The sequence below is a fragment of the Calypte anna genome, chromosome 8, assembly GCF_003957555.1.
Source record: "Calypte anna isolate BGI_N300 chromosome 8, bCalAnn1_v1.p, whole genome shotgun sequence".
Taxonomy (NCBI): Eukaryota; Metazoa; Chordata; class Aves; order Apodiformes; family Trochilidae; genus Calypte; species Calypte anna.
In genome coordinates, this window is record NC_044254.1 from 26,090,212 (window position 1) to 26,112,811 (window position 22,600).

At 50.1% G+C, this 22,600-nt stretch overlaps 1 protein-coding gene across 2 annotated transcripts in view; it reads right to left on the reverse strand.

Annotated features, from left to right (window-relative positions):
• SSBP3 (single stranded DNA binding protein 3) overlaps positions 1-22,600 on the reverse strand; it is a 55,731-nt gene that overhangs the window by 15,196 nt on the left and 17,935 nt on the right. For both annotated transcript variants that reach the window (XM_030454789.1, XM_030454790.1), the window contains exon 5: positions 5,336-5,425. In XM_030454789.1, the coding sequence (XP_030310649.1) occupies positions 5,336-5,425 (90 nt within the window). The remainder of the gene's footprint in view (positions 1-5,335; positions 5,426-22,600) is intronic.

The following is a 22,600-nucleotide window of genomic DNA, read 5'->3' on the forward strand; positions in this document are numbered from 1 at the left end:
GAACAACCCTTTTTTTTTTTTTACCCTTAAAAAGAAATTGTATTTAGCAATCACTAACTGCTGCTGCTACAAGAAGAGGATCCAGACAGGCAGAGCCCTCCTTCCTCTCCACAACCTCCCTCTGGATCCCCCACTGCCCAAGTGCTGCATCCTTTGGGCAGAGCTCCATCCCACAGGCCGTGGAGGATGAGCAGAAGCTGTCCTGTGGTTAATTCACTCCTACCTCAAGACCAGCACTCTGCCCAACCAGGGAGAAAACCCGTCACCTCTCAAGTTTTCATTTATTTTCCTTTTTTCCCCACCCCCCCAAACTGACGACCTGCACAGGGTGTTATTCTTCACCCTCCCATAGCCACCTCCAAAAACCCAACAACCAACCCCACACAGCTAAAAAAACATTAGAGGAAACTGTGTCCAAGTTTCTTGGTGCCCCAACCTCCTCTCTGCTTCATTTTTTATCTCCTCTCTACATTACAGGGGCTTTAAAAGCCCGCCCTGACTCATCAGACACCCCAAGTTTGCTGCTGCTGCTTCCTACGGGGAGTTTCCAAGCGACCAGGTTCTTTCCACTCAGTTTTTTTTTTTTCATGAGCTCAACTCCTCAAACTTCTTGTAAAATATTAAAGATGGAAAATGGCACGAGCGATCATAGCCCTGCGTGTGTCAATTTATGTTTCCAGCATAATTCACCACAAATGGATCATGTTTTATGGGCTGCATACTTTCAGCTAATGGGGGAGGTTTTCTATTTTAAAAAAAAAACAAAAAACAAAAACAAAAAAACAAAAAAACCCAACCGAACAAACAAACAAACAAACAAAAAACCAAAACCATTTTCAAGCCCCTCTGGGGGTGGCAGAATGCTGCAGGATTTGGAGAAGGCAAAACATCACTGCCAGGAGGTACCGACCGTTAGCAGCCAGCAAGAGGAAGGCATCTTGTGTTTGAAAATACTTGCTGGTTCCCACATTAGAAAAAAACCCAACGAAACTAAAATAAATTAGATGGAGATTACTTAAAGATGTGCCTGGGCTTACTGGATAGGATCTTATGGGAGGGGAAGAAGTTCTGCAAGTTCTCAAGAGAAAAATAAGGTGACCCTGAAGAAGACTTCAGGAGAGGTGCTCCAGGTGCCTGCGGAGAGGAGGAACCATGGCCACCTTCCAGCACATGGTGCTGGGTCAGGACCCAAACACATCTTCTGAGAGAGGACAAGGCAAGGCAAGGCAGAGCAAGGCAAGGCAAGGTGAGGCAAGGCAAAGCAAGGCAGGGCACAGCAAGGCAAAGCAAGGCCGGGCAAGGCAAGGTGAGGTGAGGCGAGACGAGGCGGTCCAAGTTCCCCTGCAGACGGCGGAAGGCAGCCGTGGGCAGGAGCTCTGCCTTGCCTGCAGCTGGGGCTCCCGCCTGCAGAAGCCTGGTTTTAAGGAATATGTTTAACACAAGCTCTTCAGGAAACAAACCCATGTCAGCCAGAGCCAAGAACAGTCACCTCCATCTGGCTGGAGCACCCGAGAGAAAGTTGACTGCAAATCCCACCATATGCTCCAGACGCTCGGTACAAAAGCCTCGGGCATCCTACTAAACTTCCAGAGAGAGGAAAAAAAAAAACCAACTTTCTCTGACACTTGCTTTTCCTCTCCTCCAGCTTCCTAAGCCACCTTCCTTCAAACCTGGTACAAGGCTAACACGGAGCTCTGCCCCAGGATTCTGGGCAGGGCAGCTTAGTTCCATGGCTCTGGTGCCACCTTGCCAGTGATGGTTTGACTACCCTGTGCTGGCAGTGGTGGCTTTTGTACAACCTGATGCTGACAGTGCCACGCAGGGGGAAAATGGTGGCATCTGAGGAAGCAGCAGGACAACATGGACCCCATCCTCTTACCCCTGGCTTTACCCTCCTTACCCACCATGGCTGACCCTACCCCGTGGGGCGGGCTGCATCTGGGGATGCAAGGAGGAGAAGCAGGAGGGTGAGGGGTGTCAGGGGGGAGCCCCCTAAGGCTTTAGGGCCCTCCCGGGCTCCAGAGGTCTCTCCGCATTAGGGGGCAGTGTGGGAACACGGAGCAGCCGGCGCTTTTGTTTTGGTGCATCTCGGGCTCGGAGCCGCTGATGCATGGCGAGCGCAGCCGCCGACATTGATTTATGGTCAACTTTCCATTTCATCAGCGCGCGGGGCACGGGGCGGCGCGGGGAGTTCACACGGGGGGGCAAAAAAAAAAAGAAGCAGGGGGCTGCTGGCTGTGTCCCCCCCCCCTTTTTTTTTTATTTAGTGTTAGGAAGGTGTGCTATTCGTTGCTTTCAATTTTTAATTTTTCCTGTCTGTGTTTCCCTGGCATACACCAACCAACACACCCCCACCACCACCTCCACTCCCTCAGTCCCTTCCTTTGAGGGATCCGCACCCCGGCATCAATCCAGCTTTCAAAACAAAAGCAGGAACGCCTCCGATGACCTTTAGGAGGATGAGCAGAGGGTTTGTTTGCTCATCTCCATGGGACAAAGAGAGAGAGAGATTTAAATAAAAGCATCTACCCATGCCACCCGTCAACCCAGCCACCTTTTGTCCAGAGCACAGACCAGTGCCATGCCACCAGCTGGCACCAGGCAATGCCCTGGCAACCTGGGAACAGCTAAGGGCCTCTCTTTTCCCATCGTTTTGGGAAGGTTTTGGGAGACTCTGCAGCCTGCATTTCCCTTGGCCTCTGGCCAGAAGGTCGCTGCTGAGCCCCAGTGAAGGGAAGGGACAGCGGCCGTGGACAGGAGCTGCAGCCTGGACTCCTACTGTCTCATCTCTTTCCCGGCATGTCACTTCTCCAAGCTCATTCCCAAGGGTTATGGAGCCAGTGGCTCCCAGGAATGGTCCATATTTTTTTTCCCTTTGCCAAACAGTGATGCACATCTGAAAGTGAGGGCTGGGTGGGTTCATGCAACTCCAGGGTCGCAGCACGGGGTTCCTGCAGGCTGAGATTTGCTGGTGATTCCCTTTTCAGATCCTGGTGTGATGTCCCACCATGCTAGGGCAGGATCAAACCCTCTCAAAAATGCTCTGCCCATGCCTGCTTCCCTCAGGGATATCCCTTGCAGCTCCCTTGTGCCCACTCTGTGGTGCAGCAGAGTGAGATGCTGAAACCCCCTGAGCTCTCTCCACCCTCTGGTCTCCTGGCATGAAGAGAGCACCAACCAAGGTGGTACCACCAGGAACCTCACTCCCTCCCAGGGCTGACACAACAAGGACTGACACAACAAGGATCAAGAAGAATTCCTTCGCTTCTCCTGCAACCCTTTTGGTTTTGTTGTCTCTTAAGTTCAGCACTTTAATTTCCTACAGAGATTGAAAAGTATCTCCAAGCTGGGACCAGCTCATCCCCGAGCCTACAGCCCACCTCTCCAAGAGCTGATCTCCAGAACCTCCTGAAGCTGGAACAAGCTCCAGCACCCGCAATAAATCAGACAAGCTTTCACAAGGGGGATGTTCAGACTGTGTTAAAAGGTGGGATTTTTCTTTTCCCCTCCTCCCCTTCATCCCCAGGGCTGGGAAGAGAAACCAGATGTTGGAGGGCTTTCAGGAAAGGCAGGCTCTTGAGATGTCACATGCAAGCCATATGCATCAGCACCCCTCCACTTCCCTCCGGCAGTTCCGGGGACAGACAGCATCCCTGCACACCACACCTGCACTGCTGACATCACTTCTTCTTTTAAGGACTCCCCCCACCAAAGGTCCCAAGAGAGCAGGGCTACATTTGAACCCCTTCCCCAGCAGCTCATGGTTGAGCCACACGAGAAGCAGGGAGGTGCAGGAGGGGTTGTTTGCTTCTGATAAAACCCTCAGCGCAGAGATGCTATGGGGGGGGGGGGGGGCAAAAAGGAAAGCAGAGGGGACAGCTTGGAGGCTGTCAACGGGAAGAGTCGAGACAGAAGCACGTCTGGGGAGATGCTGCTCCTCCTCCTCCTCCTCACCTTCCCCTTGCAGGGGAAGCCAACTCGTTCTCTGGAAGCCTTGCCCTAACTTTGTGCCAGTTTTGCAGCCCTCGCAGCTCCGCGTGAAGCAGGAGCCCCAGAGGACACTCAGCTACGCCGCAGGGCGAGATCAGGACTTTAGGAGAGACATTTGTTGGAAGCAGCAGCTTGGCACTCGAAGTGCTGGCAGCAGCTCTGACCTGCAAGATAGCATCTCTGCTGCTGGCTTCACCCCGTGCCGCCGAGCGCTGCTACAAGATTCCTCTGTTTTAGGGTTCCCGATCAATATCGGATTGTTCTTACTTTGTCAGAAGCATGTTCGGGAAATGGGATCTCTCTTTAAAAAAAAGGAAAAGGGAAAAAAAAAAACAACACAAAAAACAAACCCAAACAAAAAAACCAGGACCCTCCATCCCCCTTTCCAGTGCAAAGGGAGATATCGGGCTCAGATAACACCATAATAAATCACAAGCACCTTATCGAGCCCACCTGTCTACTGCCTGAGAAGTTCTCCCAAATACAAATCACAAGGCCACATAAAAACAAACAAACAAAAAAAACCAGCTTGCCAAAACAAATATTCCTTTCAACTCTCCTCTCATTTGTTACAAGAACAAGTGCTTCTTCCTCAATAAGGTTTTAATGCACCGACTGGTGTGACTCGTGCCATGCAAAGAGAGTCTGGAGAAACCCCCAAGCACCCCTTGATGGCTGAAGTTTTGATAACTCCTTTTGAGTGTGTTTGTAGAGATCCTTTTCATCAGTGTCACTCCAAACATTTGTTACCCCAAGTCAGAGCTCGGCGCAGGAGAAGGAAGGAAGGAGGGGACTTTGGGGACTTGGGTAGGTATTTGCTTACAAGGTGCCTCCACGGCATTCGGGGACTTGGCTGGAGCCAGCTCCTGCCTGCAGCCTCAGCCAGCATTTGTTAATGCTTTCAGTGATTGCATTTGGAAAAAATCAAGCGGTTAACCAGAGGAGGTGGGAGGAGGAGGAGGGGGTGGAGGGGGGGAGAAGTTTCAGGAATCAAAATCCAGAATGTTTTCAATTATGCAACGTCTGTTAGGAGCGGAGAACAAATACAATCTCAACCCAAACACAAACCAAGCAGCTTTGGAAAAAAAACACATCGGTTGTAAATACACAGTAACCTCTTCGAGGGAGAAAGAAATTCACTTTAAGGCCATGGAAAAAATAGAAAGCAAACGTGGAAAGGCAGCAGAATGGGAGTTACTCCTAGACAGGTCAGCTACACGGGCATGCTGCTTCCCCGAGCATCCCTTTGGAAAATAAAACCACAGGCACGACAGCGCTGACACCCAGAGCAAAAGCCAACACGTGCATGGTGAGGAGTCAAGCATCAGGAGGAGCATCAGCCTACCTGGAAGAAACCGGGCGGGATGGGGCCCCCGGGCATCCCGTCGTTCGGGGGAATGTTTCCAAGCACGGGACTCGGGGCGGCAGCTGCGCTCTGTGGGGAACAAAACCAGGACAAACGTGGTGGGTTTTGGGTTGGGAATGGAGAAAACCAAAACCAAAACACATTAAAAAAAAAAAAAAAGATGTGTCTCTCCTGCCACACCACACTGAGACTGTTACCTCCAGAGCATCTCTCCCCCATAGGGGAATGAGAAGAGGATGTTCGGAGCCAGAGGGGCACCAGGCTCTCCAATTCACCCATGGAGAAGATGGCTGAGCAATAGCCAGGGATAATTCTGGGGCTTATTTATTCATTTACCCAGGCATTTGGTCTCAGTAATCCACTGAGGAGCCTCATTCAACACATCACTTCAGGCAGAAGCTGTTTTAAGGCATTTTAAATGCTTCTTTTACCCCACCTCCCCCTCCTTTGCCAGCTGAGTTCTGCCCTGCAAAACAGATGCCTCCTTGACCACACCAGCCAAGGTTTTCCTACAAATTCCCAAATTCATGGCACCCCATCTGTGGGGTCACGTTCCCCCTCATACCTCCAAAGGATGAGCCGCCCAAGTGGCTGCAGCCCTGAAAAGGAAGCACAGGGGGGGACACAGGGTACCCAGACACCCCGCTTGCTCCTGCTCAGCATCTCTATTTGTATTTACTTTCTCTCTGTGATGTACAATGAGATTTTTCTGGTGCAAGGAGCAGCTCTGGAAGTGTTGAGAGATGGGCAACATGGGAGGCTCGTACCCAAAAGGAAAACAGTTAAGAAAATGGATAATTTTTCTCTAAAGACCACTGCAGGCAACACATCCCTGTTGGGTTAGAAGCCATACCCATACCACTGCAGTGTACTCCTGTTTACCCATTGCCAAATGAACCCCCATTCCTAAGCCAGTTACAAGATAAGGGACTCCAAGTTATATTAATTGGGTTTGGATCACTGAGCTGCTCCCTCCTCAAATTTTTACGATGGATTTACCCACCTAAAACCACATGGCAGGGTCAAGGAAAATGGTCCACCATGAAAAAATAATGGGTGGAAGATTTTTTCCACTGAGGAAATGCCATGAGCAGATGGGCTACACGTGAGCCTGCTGCCCAGGCTTGGTTTTACCCCAAAGCTTGGAGTCCCCACAGCTCCCTCAAACCCCATGTCCCCACAGCAGCTGAGCCAGTCTTGGACCTTGACTGCATCTGATGAGGAGAAGCTGGGATGTCAGGACTTGGGCAGCACAGAAAATTAAGTATTACTATGAAGGACTACAACTTGTCAAGGTTGGAATCCCACATTTCATTGGGAATTTGGCTATTCCAGACTAGAAAGATGAACAGAGGCAGGAGAGCATCAGGCTCACCCCTACTATGTGCTTTTCTGGGGGTATACCTCATACTCCCCCTCTACCCTGTTCCTTGGCATGATAGGGGATGAAGGCCAGGACTATGCTGGATGCCCCAGCTGCTTCTCCCACCCCAGAATTTCAGAGCTGCAAGCACCAGAGACAACAGCATAGGTTGATTACCCCCAGAAAAGATCCCCTTGCTGAAATAACTGGGGTCCCCCTGAGGCTATGAGGTCCTGGGCCCCAAGGCACAGCCCACACCACGCTCCCCTCATGCCCCTGAACAAGGCTCCCTGAGCAGCCCTCCCCACACTGACAGCAAGGGCCAGATCTGAGTGTTTTTACAGTTAATAAAAAAAAGGAAAAAAAAAAAAAAGTCCTGGCAGGAAAAATAAGCCTGCCCGTTCCAGGCTCTTTTTATACATCAGACGGCAGCAAAAATAGACGGGAGAGGGAGTGAACCCAGTTCTCCCCCTCCCTCCATCCCCCCAAGTGGGTCAGCTATAAAAGTAAAACCAAGTCTTAATCCAAGGCCATGAACATATTGCAGTTTCTCTGCAAAGCAGATGACGGTTCTTAATGCAAAAATATATAAGACCAAGCCCCAAACTGCAGCGAGCCCATTTGGAATTTCCTTTATTAAACCCTCTATCACGCAAAACGCTTCTCTCCCAAGGCGGCGAGTGCTGCAATAAAGCTGCCAAGGTGATATTTTATGGTTTCAAGAGATTTCCAGCACGCCATAATCCTTTGCTGGGGGAATCTCCCAAAGTGAAATGGATCCCGAAGCGTTGCAGAGCGAGGATGGGATCCAAGGGGAACGTACGCTGCTGCCCTCCCCCTTCCCTCTCCAACAGGGAGCCGAGGGCAAAGCAGCCAAAGAAAATTTTGAAGCAAAATGCCCATTTTTTTCCCCCCCCACAAAACCACGGAGCATTTTTCCACGTTAAACACCCCAAAACCTCGCCTATGCCTTCGCGGCGCAAATGGGGATTTAAAGTTCCTCGCACATGTGGCGCTTGGCAGAACTTGGTAATTAAAAACCCACAAGTGCCCTGAGCATATTGTAGGATGGGAGCCAAATTGGTCAGCCCTTGATGAATGATTTACAAGGCTGCGAAGTGACATTTTATTTCTTTTTTATTCCCCTCCCCATCACTGCCGCTAAGGTAAACACCGAGGCACCTTTAGCCCTGCAGAAGCAATGGGAGCGTAGCCACAGCTGGAGCAGCTCTACAAGACCCTGGGCATGTGCCAGAAAAGGAAGAAAAAGGGGGAAAAAAAGACAGTGGGAACATCTTTCCCAAACCCCAAGGGTGAGCACCCAAACCCGAGGGCTTTCCAGTGAGTATTTCCAAAATAACAGGGCTTTCTTTTGCCTTCCCAGCTTTCCCTACCTGGCTGCTTTTCACCATTTTGGTTCAGAAAATGTTTGGTAAACCAAAAGCACACCCAGCCACACGAAGGTCCTCGTCAACACGTGATGCTCCAAATTTCCTTCTACCAAAGAATGCTGCCTGCAGCCAGCAAGGAGAGCCCTGGCACAGCCAAGCACACGGGCTTGTTTGCCTTTTATTAGATGGTAAATTTGCTCCATGCTGGAAACAAAACGCAGTTCCTGGGGCACGCATCTATAGTTCTATCGACACACATACCTATATATATATATATTTAATTTCATTTTTCCCCCCATATATTGAATGTTTCCCCCCTTTTTTTGGTGGAAGCCAGAGGAATATGGCAATCTGGATCACCACGTTTCGTTTCCAAACCCAAGCTCTCAGTTAACACACCAGCTTGGTACGCCAGCAGATGCCGTCTAAGCCTTTAAATCGCGCACTAATTGCACTAATTGAGCTAACAGTCTCTGTTTCGTCTCCCTACCCTGAGTCAACCAGCGTCTTCTGGTACTGCTGTAGAGATCCAAGCTGTTGACTGTAGTGTTATTTTGTCAGCCATTAAACGATTCATCAGAGTCATTAATTGATTTATTACCGCTGCCTGCGAGTATAGCTTTGCAAATAAAGAAGGATGGAGGTCAGGAGGCAATGGAAATCGGACAAAACAGCACAACCAGGAGCTGGGTACTTGAATTACTGGTAGGAACCCGCTCACATGGGATGCCTGGCATCAGGTTATAGGGAAAATAATGGGGGGAAAAAAAGAAAAAGATGTGCTGTTTGGTTACGCTGCCAAACCAGTAAGGTTTTTCAGCTAAAAATCTATGTAGGACGTAAAGGGGCTATTAAAACCATCTTGTTTTCTTGACCTAATCCTTGGGAAGCAACCAGGTTATTCCACTATATTAACTCCATTTAAAAGGGGCAGGGAAGGGCACTGGCATGGCTGCACTGCGCAGCTCCCAGCCCCCAGAGCATCCCGAGCTGCCCCACCTGCATCCTGGTGTCATCTGAATTTGCTAACCCAGGCAGGCTGAGCCACAAGCAAGTCACAGCCCTCCTCTGCTGGTCCCACAGAGCTGCAGAGTGGTGTTTTTATTTATTTACTGTCTTCAACACAGAGCTGAGGTCTTTGCTAGGCGGGAGGGTTGGTGAGTGCAGGGTGCGGTGAGCCGTTTCCTGCCCCCCGCCCTGCCGCAGCCCTGACCCGAAAGAAGCCAGGAGGCACCACCAAGGAGAGAGGGTTTGGGGGGCTGAATTTTAAAAAACTGAGGGTGGGCTGAAATCACCACCAGCAGCAGCTTCCCCACTGCCCCCAGACCTGAGGAACCCCCAGTAATAAAAGGCTTTCTGGATGCACTGTTTGCACAGCACTCCTTGGGATGCTGAGATGGGATCCTCCCTCCCCATCCCATCGCTGGACAAGACACCTGCAAGAGCATCTCAGAGGTGATGCACCCCCATGCATCCCACCCTGCAAGGTTGCCAAGTGTCAAAGTGAGCCTGACGGGGTAGCAGGGCACATGCCAAACCTGCCACCCACCCAAACCTGCCACGCTTCACTAACACCATTGATGGCTGCTACTAACAATGACACCCAGGCTCCCATCGGTGGTTTTTGATGCTAAACACGAGTTCATGTCCCCACCACACACTGACAGTGAGCAGCTTTGGGATGCACAGGCAGCTGCAAAGCTCACCCCAGCATCTCACAGCTGGTCTTCACCAAACGTTGTTTGGTTTGGTCTGTTTTTTTAAATAAAAATAACCCCCAAACAGTGGTGCAAGGCTCTAGCAGGCAGCAGGATGCTCCCTTCATGGGAAGCACCACCAGCACCAGCCACCCTGCCAGCCCCTGCCTCTATCAACCCTGCAGAGCGATGGGGAGAGCAAAAACATCTTCACAGCACAGACCTGAAACCAAACTAAGGATAGCTGGACATCTACTTTTTCAGTTCAAGATGCTTTTGCTCTTGCTTTCCACCTCAGAAGAAGTCTACTGGAGGATTCTGGCTGCATCTCACACCTCACAGCCACAGCGGGAGCAGCACAAGGCACTCGAAGGGCAGCTGCCTCCAGTGTGGGGATGCTGGGGACGTGCTGGTGATCTGGAATCTATCTGTCTCCTTTGATTTTATTTTTTTGCCTAGGGCACAGGCTTTGGAGCCTAAAGGAAATATCAGCGTGCAGGTCAGGACTTAAGCAGGCGACGTAAACACGTAATACGGAATTTAATTGGACTCCTGGTAAGCCTTTTCATCTCGTTAAAGCTGCCTTCATCTTATAGAGCCAGGTTTTAAATTTAATAATAGACCCCACCCACACCTCACAGTAACCCGATTAATGCTGGAGAGGACAGCACACACTGACCACTTCCTCAGGACCAAGCCCTTCGATGCTCTCCGGCATCAGTCCCCTCCACAGGTGGGTGCCAGCATCTGTGTTGCATCAACCAGCATGAAAACAAACAAAACCCACCAGCCCACTGCAGCTGATGAGAGTGCCATTGCTGGTGGGCACCCTCTGTGGCACCCACTTCAAAACCTTGGGTGGGCTCAGGGTGTTTTTGGGGCTTGGCGTGGATACACAGGAGACCTTCCTGCTTCCTCCAGTGCAAGCAACTTGGCTGGATGCTCCAGCAGACAAAACCAACTGCTTTGGGTTTCTTGCAGTGCAAAAGAAGGTTAAAAGGGGATTGGGATGAAGCCATTGGTAAGAGGAAGATAAATTAAAAAAACACCCAAAAAAAGATTCAGTGGGCTCGTAGCAGTATGCCCATACCACCCAAACACCATCACCATGCTCCCGTGGGACACTGAGCCATATATACAGGTTGAGATTAATTATACTCCTCAGTTAGTGTCAGCTTTTTGTGGTTTTTTTTCAATACATCACCTGCAAGCAGCCCGGCTCAGGAAGCCCCAGCACACAAAGCCCCAGCATACACCCCGCCTGGCAGCAACCACACTTGGCCACTTTTTTTCCTCTTTAAAAAGAAACAACCCCCAGCCCCTTATTTTCCCTGAGCATTAAAAACAAAACAAAAAGGCACAAGAGTTGAATAGTGTTTCAAGCTAATACAGGGCTTTTTTTTTTTGCTTTTGCTTTTTTTTTTTCCCCTGGTCCCCCTTGTAAAGGATAATCTGAGACAGCAGCTCCAGCCACAAAACAATAGGATTTTAATCTCTTAAATCGGCGTCCCCCTTATCCCCGGGAAGGAAACCCCTTCAGTCATTTACAAGTTTGTAAATAAGGCTCTTGGTAGCATCTCGGGGACATCTGCTCCGCCAGCCCGGCAGCATTCCTGCTAACATTTACAAACATCCTTACGCAAACACCCAGCGCGCTCTGCTGAGCTGGCTTGCTCTAAATATATCCCAAGGAAAGAACTTGGCAGGGCTGCAAAAACTTCACAGCAACCAAATTAAAGGGGGACTGGGGAGAGAGAGGGGGAAGGGAGGGGTGGTGAGCACGGGAGGTGTGGAGCAGGCGAAACGCGATGAGGTTTTGCACGCCCGCCTGCGTGGAAAGGGAAACTTCTGAGAAGTTAAGTCAGGATTCTTTGGGAAGGGCTTTGCAGAGATTGGGTGCATGGGTGCACTCAAGACCTGGTATTTAGGGATGTCACGGGCATCCCTGATGTGCCCTCTCCCACCCCCAGCCTGGAGTGAAGGTGAAGCTGAGGGTCTCGGCTCTCCCACTGCCAGCATCTTCCCTGGGAACAAGACCCACGTTTAGCCCACACCTGAAAACCAGTGTGTGAACCCTTCCCACAGCCAAACAGCTCAGCTGGATCTTGTGCAATTAGCAGCCTGGAAAACGCTGTAAATACACAGGTATTAATTACTATCAATTCTCCTCTAATAATTCTACCAACAGACAGGCCCAGGCTCTTTTCCAGCAATCAATACCATCCATTACAGGGTCCACCTGCCAAAAAAGTTATATAAAATAATTATATAAAACTTTCATTAGATAATGCAATTGCTTAGGACTATCAATCTACTGCTCACTTATCAGTGCAGGATGCTCAACCTGACTGAGGGACACGGTGCCACTGCCACTGTGCAGGTCCTTGCATCAATGACCTGAATTTTCTCCTCCACCTGGCATTTCATGGTCCCCTTTGGATTTGAACCCACACAAGCTTCATGCAAAGCTTAAAGAATCATTTCAGATTTTAAAAACTTAATAATGATTTTCTTTAAAACCAAAAGGGAGATAGACCCAGCGAGTAAAGCCACTGGGAGAGGTAATTTGATACAGTTTTCTGCAAAGCTGTGATGGTTAAAAGCAAGATAGGTGCTTACTCCCTTGTGGTGCCCCTTGCTTTGCACCACCAGGGTGTAATTATGTGGGGCTGCTGGATGCTCATCAGCATGTGCATGGTCTCACCTTAACCATGCAGATGAAATCAAGTCCTCTCCTTTACAAGCCTTTGGAAAGCTCAGATTAAGGACAAATACTGCCTCTAAAAAAAATGGTAATAATTTGGTGATGAGGTGCTAGGGAGGCTGCTGGCGTCAGCAGCCCGGCTTCTGCTTCCCAGCACCTCTACAAATCACTGCTCCTCTGCCTTCTGCCTCCTCCCAGACTCAAACTGCCAAGCAAATTTTGGAAGGGGTTACAAGAAAAGCAAGATTTAAAATGGTAATCTAATTTAAAAGAGAGAAAAAAATAATATCTAATCTGTGGCTTCAGGAAAACGTCGGGGCATCACACCATGTGCATTTGAAAAAAAAAACAGTTTTAACTTGTCCCAAGGATTTATTAACCACTAACTAGGATATTGTTAAACCCATTGGCTTGCTGGTGCACTGCAAAATATCCCAAAGGCATCCAGCACCCAGCTGCACTTTCCCCACTAAACGTGGGAGCAGATTAGAAATATGTATTTTTTTAATTTTATTTTTGCCACCTTGTGTTTCAGCTGGCTGATCCCATCGGCTGCTGTTTGCCATCAAAAATAATGTAAAATAAGCTGTAATTGGGCATGGTGATGCCCAGTACTCAACCCTCATTCGCATCCAGGGAAGCAGGTGAGGATCCCCTGGTACCAATGAGACGGAAAACACTGTGACTACCCCCAAAACAGCATCCATTTCCATTGTTTGGGCAGTGAAATACTGTGGGATGGAGCAATGACACCCCAGCACAGCATCCAGACCTTCCCCATCCTAGACCAGGCTCCGGCTCTGCCCCGCGGGAAAACATCCCTGTTTTCTCCATCATCTCCCCGCCGCAGGGGAAAGAGAGGAGGGAATTAATGCAAATACTCCCATTCTTGTCATGCACTTGAATGCCAAAATATCCCATTTGCTTAAGCCTATTTTACTGCTAGCAGCTGCCCCAGTATTATTCCCCGACACCAAAGGCAAAGGGCAAAAGAAGTTGGTCCGGAGCAGGTGAACACCATCTGCCTGTCCCTGACAAGATGCTGATGGCCACCATCTTCATGTAACAACAAAAAAAAGCATTTGAATGCCTGCAAAAGGTTACAGCAGTGCTTAAAGTGCTGCTTGTAACCTTTTGCAGGCATTCAAACAGGGTTTTGTGCACCTACAGAGGTGGCCAAGCATCCATCCCCACTCGCAGCGGCCCCTGATGGATGTACCTGCTGATCTGTGAAGAGTAAAGTTTTCCCATAATGAGCCTCTTAACAAAAATCACGATAAATTATAATTAACAATAAAAAAATCAAGAATAAAATCTCCTCGTCCACCAAAAAGGCAGATTACAGAAAAATATAAATGAAAAATATAACTCATTTTTAACAAAAGTTGCTCTGTTGATGTTTCGTGATGCTTCGCAGCATCTTCTCTGCATGGAATCTCCTATGAAATATGCTGGTGAAGGCATGGAAATGTTTTAAATCAAGGCAGAGGTGGCAGCTGACTTAAAAAAAGGGCTGTGACTTGCTGCTCAGGTACAAAGTCCAGCACCTGGTGTAAATCCTGGGGAGGTGGATGGGAGGAAGACCGTGGACTTTGCACAGCAGCAGCCGTCACCTCTGTGGGCAGACCCAGGGCAGCTCGTCAAGAGCCTTAAAATAACAGGGATGGATGAATTATTGCCAGTTTTGAGAAGTCCTGGATTGGGTAACAATGACAGCTGTGGGCTTTTGTCCTCCCCATCACGCAAACAACTTCTATCCTATGGAACCCATCCTACAGAACCCATCCTGTAGGACCCACCCTCCTGCCAGCATTGCCAAGACAAGCCCACCAAGCTTCTGCACTGTCAATGCATCCCAACATGCAAGTATGGACTTGGAAGTCCTTCGTGGGGTTGCAATCAAGCTCCAAGAGCTGACCTGGTCCTCCATGAGGTTTTGAAGAAAGGGAAATACCAGGATGGCACAAGGAAAGCTGCTGGCAGTCTCCAATCCCAAGCAAGATGGGTTTTGTGATTAAGTGATGCCCTCGATGATGTGCCAGGAGAAAAGCTGTCGCACCTCAGCACAACTCCTACCAGTTCCAGAGGGAAGTTTTAAAAACAGTCAAAATCTTCTGCCCTCCATGCAGTGCTTTACACCAAAGGTGTACTGCCCAGGTAGTGCCAGACCATCTTGCATCCCATAGGAGCAACGCTGACCCTTCTCAATGATGGAGTCCCACCAAGTGCCATATCCCAGGCTCACCCATGCTCCTGGGGAGCACTGAACACTACCAAGGCTCTTACTGGGCAGGTTTAAAAGCCTGAGCAAACAGCTCAGGTTTGAAACAGCTCAAGGGAAGATGCCACACGTGGGTGTGAGGCCGTGGCAGGAGGAAAATCCCATCTCTCCTCATTGCCTGCTGCCGCCAGATCCCACCGTGGGCCATGTCCCTGGCTTTTCCCTGGCAGCGTGGAGGCACTGAGGGCACAGCCAAAACCAAACCAGTGCTAAACATCCCCAGAAATCACCCTGGCACATGTGCCAGGGGGCAGAGATGAGGGGTTTGGGGGAAGGCGGGGGTGGAAGGGGGATTGCAGCAACTTTCCCCTCCTCTCCGCTCATCTAATCCTCCGGGCTAATCCCTTCCAGCCATATGGAGCCCTCACATCCCAAAACCAGCCTCCAGGAAGCACCCATGGCCACCCCTCCACACCTCTTATCCCCCCAGGAGCAGCACTTTGAACCTCAAAAGCAATGTATGGGTGGGGAAAGGGTCTGAGCACCCTCCAAAACCCCTCAGGAGATGCTTCCCTGCAGCAGCCCCCCAACAGATTGGACACGCAATGAAATAAAACACTAAAAATACTCTTTCAACCCAGGTGAGTGCAGCCCCCGTGTCTGTTTTTCCCCCTCTGTTAAGAGCAGGGATTATTTATTGCAGTTATTTGTGGGTGCTGCCCCCAAAAAGACTGTTTCCCAGGTCTGGTAATTGCTTGAGGCACTTGAAAATTAATAGAGCAGCTAGAGCAGAGGACAGGAGAAGTAAATCTGACGTAAGCCAGCAGGTAATTCAGCTTTTTTTCCAAGAACTGGTGGTTTTCAAGACCAGCAAGAGCCAGGGGCTAAGCTAGCTCAGAAGGGGTGCAGATCTTCCCTGGTAGGCTGGGATTTTCCAGGTGGATGGGAAAAGTTTAATTTACAGAGCATTTTAAATATTATGGCATGTTCTAGAGAAGAGGTCTGTATCCATGGGAAGGGAAAGAATTCCCCATATCACTGCAGTTCCAGCCCTGGTTTCTCTTGCTTACCCCTACCAGGGATAGGAAACACAGCTCCAAAGTGGCCCCAAGTTTTATTTATCTTAACACCAGGTTTCCATGTTGCTTCAGCACCACTAGCAGCAGCAGTTTGGGCCTGGCCCAGCTGTGGGGCTTCCCTGTGGAAAAGTCCCTGTTGGGGTCATGTAACTCAAGGAGCAACCTCACAAGGTGCACACCAGGCTAGGGGAGGATTTCTGATAAAAAAATACAGGTTTTCTTTCTTTTTTTTTTTTTTTTTTTAACATTAGCCACTTTTTTTGTTGCATGCTGATAGAGCTGTCAGGTCAAACTCCAAGCTATGTTACCCTTAAAACTTACAAAACCTTAATGACTTCACTTCTAAGAGCACCTCTCCCCCTCAAAATAAGGAGGTTAATACAACATCTCCCCCCCCCCCCCCCCATTTATGAACTCAGAGCTGTTTGAAGCTGGCTCTGGAAGGACCCAATAAAACCAGCATGCAAACCCCTGCCCCCTGACCCAGCAATAAACCAGTACGTGAGGCAGGAAAACTTAAAGTCTTGAGAGCAAGGAAGAGAAAAAAAGAAAAAAAAAAAAAAAAAAAAAGGAAAAAATTGGCCCCAGGCTTTCAGACAGCAGAGGGGGGGAGGGAGGGATGTGAGAGCACTGAGCATCACTGCAAGGTCTTGTTTAGACTGGCAGCCACAGGGAAAACCTGGTTACAGAGCTGGCAAGCACAGTCCGAGGGAAGGATGGGGATGATGAGGGGAGGAAGGGGACAGGCACGGTGGCCACAGCCGTGAATTGCTGATGGAAACTTCCTGATGGCTTTTTCTTTATCTTTTTTTTACATCCACAATGTAATATCCATAGGTCCTGGTCTCCCTGCAGTCATAGCACCTCAAAGAAATCACAAGCCCCAGCACCCCACCAGCAGGTATGCACCCCCCTCTCTACTGGTGACATGCTCATGGGTGCCAGGTTGTGTCCCCATCCTCACGGCAAACCCTCCTGTGGTCCCCAGCAAGCATCCCACAACCTCCTGGGCTCTGAGAGCTGCTGCCCCTCATCTCCCTGGGAGAAAAACACCCCCGAACCCCACAGGCAAAGCCCAAGCCCTCTGAAAAGCAGAGGATGCCTCACAGCACTCCAGGTTTATTTTTTTCCAAAGGCTCCCCATGCAGAGAAGGGCCCCCTCCATCTCCTTCCACCCCAGGCATCAGCTTTTGTATCGCCTTGGCTGGATTTTAACTCCCCTCCTGGAGCTGGGGCCTCCTCTGCCTGCAATCCCTGTGGATTTTACCTCCAGGCAAGAGCAAGGGGAAAGAAGGGAAAAAAAAAAAAAAAAAAAAAAAAAGGAGGGGGGGGTCGAGAGGGGGGAGCCCAGAGCCATAAAAGAGCCTGGTAAAAACAACAGACTGTGGCTGGGGGATAGATGCAGGATGGCTTTAAAAAAGCACACCAGCAAGGAGAGTTTGATGGCTCTGCCAAAAGGAAAGAAGTGTCTTCCCATCTTCCCACTTGCAAACAAGAGTTAATTATAGAGGGAAAAAAAAAAAGGCCCAGGAAAGTGTTAAAACCATCTGTGCCATGAGGAAGAGGCTGGGGCCAGGCAGGCGAAGGCAGCAGTGCTGACAGCTGCTGTGTACAGGCAGCCTGGACTGCTCCCCCCTGCTTCCCTCTCGACATGCAGTGCCATCCCATCTCTGCCATCCCACCCCATCCCATCCCTACCCTGCCATCCTTCCCACGCCACCCTCCCAACCTGTTCCTGCAAGGTCCTACCCATCTCAGCACATGCCATGGGTCCTCAGCAGGACCCTCCCAGCAGCCTCCTTTCCAGAGGGGTGTCAAGGGCAGGAGCTCCAGGTTTGGTGGACAAGGATACTGCTAACCTCAGGGGGCACAGAAGGGTCATCCCTGCCATGCACAGTGTAGCCTCACCAGGAGATGGATGGGGCTTGGAGCAACCTGGTCTAGGGGAAGGTGTCCTTGCCCATGGCAGGGGGGTTGGAACTAGATGATCTTGAAGGTCCCTTCCAACCCAAACCAGTCCACAATCCTATGGACTTGTCCTCCACAAAGCATCACACCCACCCATGCCAAGGGACAGACAACTCAGCACCCATTTTCACCCCAAACCCTGGGGAAAGAAGGCCTAAGAGATGATGCCAAGAGCCCTGCACTCACCAGGGCTGAGAGGACAGATGGATGGACAGACAGAGGTGCCTCCACCCGTGGGAAGGTTGTGGGAGGTCAGAGACCAGCCCGCCCGCCCCAACCCCGCCACAGATCCCAACCACTTCACAAATATTTACTTAGCTGCTTTTTAAACAAACCCGAAATGCCAGAGAGTTTAAAGTCCATGTCCCAAACAGCTCCTGCATCTCGCTCCTGCCTGCCCTCGGGCCCACCAACCACCTGCCCAGGAGAGCCTCAAGGTTCCTGCAGCCCCCCTCCTGATCCCCAGATTTTAAGGAAACTTCAGAAAGGGTCCTACCCCGGGGCAACCCTTGTACCTCCTGCTTTGGTAAGGACTTTTAGGCTGGATGATGCCTGAACACGCAACCGGTGCCTTTCAGAGGAGACCTCATGCTGATGAGCATGCATATAGATTCACCGCAGAAAATAATTAGCCATAATTAAGGGCTTCTGGTTTATAGCTCCAACAATTGTTTAAACTGTAGAGCCTTGCTCAAATTAAGTTCAGGACTCACCAATAAATATTTCTTTACTGTGACATGGTTTTGTTTCAAACTCCCGCTCCGAGCAGTTGCTCAGATTGGGGCCAGAGCTGCTCCTCCTGCCAGGAGGCACAAGACACGGCCTCCAAAAACCACTCTTTTGGAACCGGCCCCAAAATGATGCTCTATTGAAGCAAAAACTTGTTGGAGGTAAAAAAAGGGAAGAAGGAACAGTAGAGAAAAAAAAGCCAGGAGGTGCAGAAGACAAGAGTGGATGAAGAGCAAGAAGGTGGACAGATGGCTCCATGTCATGACGTGGGCAAAAACACTCGTGGCATGGCTGTATCAGCTGGAGTTTCAGCTCACCAAGTTGGAGGAGCAGTCTAAGACTCTTCCACACAGCATCTCCTCACCACACCAGCTCCCACCCCACCTGTGGTGCTCCCTCCCTGTGGACAACATATGGCACGTCTCACCTCATTAGAGCCATAACTAGCAGAAATAATAAGCAAGTTTGGTTCCTTTGCCACCACGTGATGTTTCAAGACAGCAACCAACACACAAAATTGCACTACAGAATGCACCACAGAAGCAGCTCATCAGCAGTGAAGCTTTTTGGTGTCCCCTCAAAACCCTTCTCCCAAAGCCAGCCATGGTCCTGCAATGTGCCCCAGGCTGGGAGAGATCAGCTGGGCAAAGTGGAGTTAAGATTTGAAGATCAATATTCACATTGAGAGATTCTGGCTGTCAAAGATGGTGCTGCCAAGGTGCCCAGGTGCACTCAGAGGGCACCCATGCAACTGTGCTTCTGGAACAATGAGCTGGCCAAGAGGGAGTCCCAGGCTGCTGAGACAGGATGCAGGAACCACGCGTGGGTGGGAACCTGGGAGCAGCTCCACCAGACATAGGCTGAAAGTTTTCTTTCATCAATGTTTTAATTAAGACCAGCCCTCCCTGAGCACTGGTGAAGAGGCAATCTATTGGTGTGCCACTGTCCACCATGCCATGATGCTGGGCTGCCATGCTGTGATGCAGTCCCACCACACCACACCAGGTCTAGGACAAGAGAGGAGAAGCCCATAGGATGGCCTGTACAGGAGCTCTGTCCCCACCATGGTGGGGATATCACATGGTGATGCTGGCCCTTAGCCCAGGTACCTTCTCCTCTCCAAGGCAGGTCCTGGAGCCAACTCAGGGCCACCCAGCATGGAAAGCTCAGATGTTGCTACAAATTAGTAGCAACTAATTTCTTGCTGTTTTCTTCGAGAAAAAGGGATGTTTCTCTGCATGGCTGCTTCTCCCAGCAGACAAAACCTCAGAACATCCTGGGAGTAAAACCCCGAAGCTACTCTGTCACCCAAAAGTACACGTTCAGGACATGTTCTGGCTCCTACCACTTGCAAGGTTTTTCTGAGTACGATCTAGGAGCAGCGTGGGAAGCACATGGGGAAAATGGCCATATCATAAACCAACCCAGCTTTATGACCTGAACGTTTTAAGATGTAGCAGAAGCCTTTGTACTGTGGCCGTAACTGCAATATATCAGTTGGCCATCGCTTCCACCAAGATCTAGAGCTCTAGATTTTGCAGCAAAGGCTGACTTAAAAGACCCATATCAAATACATTATGATACCATTGCTTCCCGTTACCCACACTGATGATTCAATTAATTTAAAAACAGCAGTGAAATTTAATTTTGCCATTAACCCTGCAATCTCCAGCAACCACCAGCTGGGAGGATGGAGACCACCTGCCTGAGTTTGGGTGGACTAGAGGAGTGGGAGGAGAGTGAAGGGATGGAAAGTGAGGAGATAGGTAGGGGAGTGGAGAAATAGGGCAAGGTGGGATCTTTTTTGGGGCAGAAGCATAGGGAAGTTTGCAGAAGACAGGGCAGGGAACAGAGGAGGGGGCACTGAACAGTGCCTGCAAAGGGCTTTATTCAGAACAGCCTCTTGTGGAAAAGCTTCACTCTCCTCCTCCCCCCAGAGGAGAATTCACATGGTCCTACGTAACTCCAAAGACTAACACGATGCAGAACACAAAACACACTGGTGATCGCCTACCAGAAGGGGAACCACCAGACCCTGCCTGGGTCTCATCTTGGATCCATCAGCAGGGCCAAGGGTTAACAGGAACAGTCAAATGGAGCGCGAACTCCATCAAGGCAAACTGTTCCTTGGAGGAGGGGGGAAGGTTGCCCTTAGAGATTTCCAGTGCTGGTTGGCTCAGGCCTCGGGTTAAGCAGAGCTCACCCGTGGCTTCATCATGCAGCCCAGCTTGATGTGGAGGAGCAGCACAGAAGGGACACGGCTGCCCAATGAGCTTTCCTCCCTGACACGTGGCCGGAGAAGAATAGTTAGCCCAAGCAGAGCCCTCCCATCTGCTTTTGTTTTCCAGTCTTCAGTCCTGGGCTCCACTAAAGCCCCTGAAGTCACTGGGCATCTGTTCTCCTCCACCCATCGCAATCTGCCAGCCACCGCCGCTCTGACAGCCATCCATCACGCCGTAATACGCTGACCACGAGACCCAGTGGGACATCATTTTCAAGTCAAATGCAGCAGTTAGCATAAAATAAAAGCATCGCCCTGGTTTGGGCTTGCTCTTTTTTGTTTTGGTTTGGGTTTTTTTTCCCTTTTCTTGTTTTTTTTTTCTGACGATTCCGCAGCTGCAGCGAGGGACTCTGCATGCAACAAAAGTGAGGAGGAGGAGGGAGGGGGGGGTGGAAAAGGCACAGGAAAATGGCAATTCTACTCTTCTGAGTCATAACAATTATGACGTTGTGATAAGAAACGTTTTCTATGAATTTTTAAGTACCAGTAATCCTGTTTTGCAATTGTCCCCCGGGAACAAGGCGACAGATTGAATGGGGCTGACAGTTATTTCCATCCTGACGAACGCGGCTCCGACGCGCCGTCTCCTCCCTCCAAACTTCCCAGCTTGGTGTTCAGCCCACCACTTCGGCTCGGGTTTGTTTGGTACAAGCAAAGTGGAGCTGGCTTGGCCACTGGTGTGACCAAGGCCATCCCCAAATACCCTGCAAAAACAGCCCGCCAGCCCCAAACCCCAAACGTGCACTTATTCGCATGCCCATAAAGCAGAACTGCTCTCCAACAGCAGGCACGGGGTGGAAATGCACCCATGGAAGCTCCTTTTCCTTCCACATGCAGCCCTCCCCTTGAGAAACCTTCAGCTGTGAGCTATGAGGTCAGGTCAAGCATCTTGGTCCCTCCTGGTCCAGCCACAGCAAAGACCCTCAACGGGGTCCGTGAAGATGAGGATCAACAGGGAAGAGCATCACTTAATGTTCCAGTGTTTGAGACTCCAAAATTTCCATCACCACCCTAAAATCCTGCAGATGGATCTCCCTGACACTCGAACGGGCTGCAGGAGAAGGCAGCCAGGAAACACACCTTTTTGTTCAAGTCTTTCAGACCGGGGAACAAAACCTGTTCCTTTTACCTCTTTTGTAAAATGAGCTCCGTCATCAGAATCTGTGCCGAGGAGTGAATTTGTTTTGCAGAGGATCAAATAAATAATGGATGACGAAGGAAAGCTGCCACAGCGAGACTGCTCACGAGATGCTCTGCTCTGTGCAGCCCTTCCTGACACGCTCCTTTTCATGGTCCCTCGTGCAGGCACCAGCTCAAGCCCCAGCCTTGGAGATGCCCCCCAAACCCGGGTACCAAGGGGTGCACGGGCAAAGCGACGCACTCCAGACATCAGTCCCTTACAGCTGTTGTCTTCAGCAGCCCCTATGGGTGACAGGGATGTGTTTTGATTGCTGCTGGGCACGGAGAGAGGCAAAATGTGCTCATACCTGGGGTACAGGTACAGCCCAGCACTGAAGAGTGCACCTGGAGGGAAGCTCAGCTCACCAACCCCCACCAGCAGCAGTCATCCTCAGCCACCAGTCCCTCATATGTTTAAAAAAAAAAAAAAAAAAAAAAGTTTCTGCTTCCCTGTGAGCAGTCACCCGATGCCTTTCCCACCTATAACTGCTCCATGCCACCACACCAGCACACTGCATGAGTTTGGACGATGCCCTGGGACCACCTAGGAAGGAAGCCTGGGCCTTTAAGTGCTATACAGCCAGAAGACATTAAAAGCAGCCTGTCAATTTAGATGCAAATTTATTTTAGAT